Source organism: Octopus bimaculoides, chromosome 2, assembly GCF_001194135.2.
Source record: "Octopus bimaculoides isolate UCB-OBI-ISO-001 chromosome 2, ASM119413v2, whole genome shotgun sequence".
Classification (NCBI taxonomy): Eukaryota; Metazoa; Mollusca; class Cephalopoda; order Octopoda; family Octopodidae; genus Octopus; species Octopus bimaculoides.
The window spans coordinates 103,909,938-103,915,045 of NC_068982.1; the positions used below are offsets into that span (position 1 = coordinate 103,909,938).

Consider the following 5,108-nt stretch of genomic DNA (forward strand, 5'->3'; position numbering starts at 1 on the left):
AAATTATTTCTAATTTGTTAAAAGAACTCATGAATGTATACAGATATATATATATATATATATATATATATATATATATATATAGATGATAAAGGTTAAAATACGAAAGTCATAATAGCAACAATGTTTAGTCTCAACATTAAAATAAATACACTGCACTGAAAAGAATGGATAGGGCTGATCTGAAGGTACTGAATGTGAAATTGGGTTTATGTTCCTTTCACAGTAATGTAAACTAACTGTGATAAATGAAAAGGTGAATACTGGAGAAAGTATATCCAACCTATATACACGTAGAAGAAACTGGTGTGATGATGATGATGATGATGATGATGATGATGATGACAGTGATGATGATGATGACGATGAAAATGATGATGATGTTTGAAAGTACTGAAGGTAGAAAAGGTAGTCAATATAGTGTTTATCTATTATTTTGATGCTAAAGATTCAATCTGTCGCTGCTTTGAGTTCTGTTATTAAATGACTTGATTATGGAATTATGGTATATGTATGTTCATAATTTCATGGTCTGCCAAGTTCAAGACTTTATGGAGTGTAGAGTAAACTGACAAATAATATCCAGGTTTTTTTTGAAGACGTATATCAGTCTGCACTTGCGATAGATGATGGTTTTGTGTTCCTTTAATGTAACATACAGTTTGCATAGAGTGAAGTATTTAACATGGTTTTCAGCATTTAATTGTGATGCTAGTATTTTCACTTTGTTGTTTATTATATTAGTATTAGTGCACATTTCAATTATTGAGATTTTGGAATGTTCTATTTACTTAGTATATTTCGGAATTTGTGTAATGTATGACTATTTATTTTATTAGATTAATTCATTCTGTTTCTAAGTGAGCAAGCTTTTTGATTTGTGGAAGCATTTTTTTTTCTGAAGCCAATTTTATTGTACACTTCATACATAAGAAGTCATTAACTTCATTCCTTTTATTAAATGTTTAGTTTTCTCCTGCAGACACTTTATATGAAGCTTTTATTATGTAATTGTTTATCATTCAGTGAGTAATTGAGAGAATACTACCCATATATAGCACAATACAATGTAAAGGTTAGCTACATATGCCTAGATAGTACAGACTAAAAAAAAAATCTTCCACTAAAAACAGAGTCTCACAAAGACCACTAACTTCTTCAGTCTGGACTCTATTGCAAAAATAATACAAAATGACTTTTTGATGAAAAATGCCAATTGAACTGTAGCTTTAAACATTATATAGAGCTACAGTAAAACAGTAGCTGATATTGTTATGGCATATATAATGTTTACAGAGAACAGATTTAGATTATGCAGATTCTGGGTCACAATCAAATCAACTTCACTGTCACAGTACTTCTGGCAGTACAACAGTAAATAAATAAACATACAATGGGATATTGTTGGTAAAGATAGACCACAGGATTCAGATAGTAACATTTATACCAGAGAAAAATCCTCACAAAATAACAACATATAATACACGAAAAAGAACTGAACTTGTTATGATATCCACAGAAAAAAAAAAGAGTTCCTCTTCAGTGAATATGAAATATAATGTGTTTTCAATGTTATAATGATAAGTCTTTCCCTTGTAAAAATTTTGATATACTTTTACAAGAAATATGATGGCCCAGTTAATATGTTAAATTTAGCAGTTTTATCTATCATGATACATACATACACATACATACACACATATACACACATACATACATACATACATGCATACATAAATACATACATACATACATACATACATACATACATACATACATATATTACACTTATACAAATATATATGCATGTGTACTTGAGAAGATGTTTGCTTCCTAATCCCAGGCCAACATGTCCAAAGTAATTACCGTTTCAAATTCTGTTGGTTCATCTTTTCTAGGTTTCGGAGTTGAAGTTGGTCTCCTTTGCTGTAAAATTATATAAAATCGGAAACATTGTATTAAAATAATAAATTTTCAAAACAAATTTTTTCTAATTTGTTAAAAGAACTCATGAATGTATACAGATATATATATATATATATATATATATATATATATATATATATATATATATATATATATATATATATAAATCAAAACAAGCAACAAGAATATTCAAGGTTGCTGCAGTACAATCGTTTCATGTGACTCCATTTATTTAAACAATGCGAGCATTACATTAAATGTAAAATGCAGAGCAATATTCAGCTGCACAAAGATACAGAAAATTTCACTGAAATTTGCTTTCAGTAGAAGGACATACTACTGTTGTAACTACATTTAAACAGTCCAAGTGGGAAGGAAGAATATAAAAAATCATTTTGTCTTAGCCAAAGCAAACGGGCTAGTAATTAATTCAAAGCAGAATTTTAACTGTCATTGATTTTATTTGTTTTTTCGTCTAGTGATTTAAAGCTTAAGAGGGCACCAGCCTTTTTCTTGTAAGGAAAAAGAAGGGATAAACAATATACATGGATATGGTTATAAAGATAGCACATTAGAAACTGAGTAAGAAAGTAATAGAAATGATCAACATAAACCTAATAATAGAATTAATAATAGGAGAAATAATACTAATGTAAAAAATTGTAACAACAATAATGTGAATATTAGTAATAATATAGAGGTTGTTGATAGTTCCACTAGTTGCAACTGTAGAAATAAGTCCCATTGTCCGTTATTAGGCCGATGTCGCACCCGTAATGTAGTTTACAAATGCACAATAAGTACTACAACCGATAACTTTATTTATGTGGGATGTACGATTAATCTGAAACAGAGAATATATAATCACATGTCGTCTTTTAGACTAAAACACAAGGCAAATAGTATGTCATTAGCTAATAAAATTTGGGAGTTAAAGGAAAGTGGTATTAGTTTTAGCCTTAAATGGGAAATTATAAGAAAAGTCCAACCTTATAGAAATAGCAGATATGGATGTGAATTATGTTCTATGGAAACATGAAATTTTTAAACTTAGAAACAACTCTAACCTGATTAATAATAGATTAGACCGTAGAGTATTGTGTGTACACTGTTCTACTCGCACTTTTAAATACTTTAAAAAGTAGTAATCTTAAGAAAGTTGATATTTCAACATCTACTATGTTCATCTTAGGCTATTAATTAGCACATATTTAAATTGAAATTGAACTTTTATAATATATGTTTTTGATCTCTTACCTTATAATCTTCCTGTGATAACTAAAATTTCAACTTTATCCTTGGATAGGATATTCTTTCACATCACTTCTGCTATTGCTGTTAGTTCTTAGTATGTATCTTACTTATTTCTACTCTATCTAACTTAAAAGAATAGGATGTTTTGAAAGTTCTTAATAGTTTTTAATTAGTTCTTAAACCTTGTAAATTTCATTTTATTTAATGCCTGACTCTAAAAGATCCTTATTATTCCATTATTTCATGGTTGGTAGTGGTATTGTTACTGTTATTCTATAGTTTTGACTTAAATAAATCTAATCCTTGCTCCAGTATTATTCTGAACTTGGCCCATGTTAGATAACACAAGTTCCTGATTATGTAGGATAGTGTAATTAAACTAGTACATAATTATCAAGTTTTCTATTAATTGTTTTGGACTACTATTGAATTCTTTGTTAATTCCAACCATTTTTTTTTATTAGTTCCTTTAACCTTGATAAGCCCGTTATTATAAACTATGTAAATCCTATATATTAATTCTTTACATTAGTTATAAAATAAATTCTATCTCTTATGTGTCCTTTTAATGATATTAGATATAAAAGTTTTTAATTTTCACCATTATAATTCTAAGTTAATTCAAATCATTCACTTTACCAGTTTCTTAAACCTTGATGAGCCCATCATTGTAAAAATCATTATAAACTATGTAAATCCTTATGTATCAATTCTTTACATTAGTTATAAAATAAATTTATATCTTATGTGTCCATTAAATATGATATTAGATATATAATTTTCACCATTATATTCTATGTTAATTTCAATCCTTCATTTTACCAGTTTCTTAAAGCTTAATGAGTCCATCATTATAAACCAATTATAAACCATTATAGACCATATAAATCTTATGTATCAATTCTTTTATAGTAGGTATAAAACAGATTTTACCTCTCATGTGCCTTTCAAATAATATTAGATATATTAGCTTTAATTTTAATTTTAAAATAATTTAAAATAGTTTTTAGTCCAATATATATAAAAAAAATTTTTTTACTCCACATCTTATCTATGGCTCATTTTTAACTTCACATCTTATCTATGGTTCTTTAACTATTGGTTCTTTATACTGATATAAATTAGTCTAAATGTACTTTACCAAAGCTTTTAAATTAACTCTACATGGTTTTTTGCATACTAAATGTATTGACTAATTACATCACTATTCTTAACATAATAATTAAGCTAATATTGGTATCTCAAAGTTTCCATACTTAGTATATGTAAAATAATACTGATACATTATTCTGATTCATGAAAAGTCCTGTTGACCTAGATACCTTAGGTTAAAACTTCCCCTGCTATATTATAAACTGGTCTGATAGTAGAACCCCCTGAGCAACCTATAATAGTGTTATCACTAAGACCAAATGAATCTTTATAATCATATCCATGTATATTGTTTACCCCTTCCCTTTCCTTATAAGAAAAAGGCTGGTGCCCTTTTAAGATTTAAATCACTAGACAAAAAAACAAGTAAAATCAATGACAGTTAAAATTCTGCTTTGAATTAATTACTAGCCCGTTTGCTTTGGCTAAGTCAAAATGGTTTTTTATATTCTTCCTTCCCACTTGGATTGATTAAATGTAGTTACAACAGGAATATGTCCTTCTACTGAAAGAAAATTTCATTGAAATTTTCTGTATCTTTGTGCAGCTGAATATTGCTCTGCATTTTACATTTAATGTAATGCTCGCATTGCTTAAATATATGGATTCGCATGAAACGATTGTACTGCAGTAACCTTGAATATCCTTGTTGCTTATTTTGATTTTTGATCACCTTATTTTTTGGAATTGTTTGGATAATACCATACTAAATTCTGGTGCCTAAACTTAAGTACCATATTCATTTTGAATCTATATATATATATATATATATATAT

General features: G+C 27.7%; 1 protein-coding gene across 3 annotated transcripts in view; it reads right to left on the reverse strand.

The window, feature by feature from the left end:
• LOC106884044 (serine/arginine repetitive matrix protein 1) overlaps positions 1-5,108 on the reverse strand; it is an 82,646-nt gene that overhangs the window by 53,872 nt on the left and 23,666 nt on the right. For 2 of the 3 annotated variants that reach the window (XM_052978539.1, XM_052978537.1), the window contains one exon: positions 1,867-1,926. The exons of the other annotated variant lie outside the window; for it this stretch is intronic. In XM_052978539.1, coding sequence (XP_052834499.1) covers positions 1,867-1,926 — 60 coding nt within the window. The remainder of the gene's footprint in view (positions 1-1,866; positions 1,927-5,108) is intronic. 3 annotated transcript variants of the gene reach the window in all.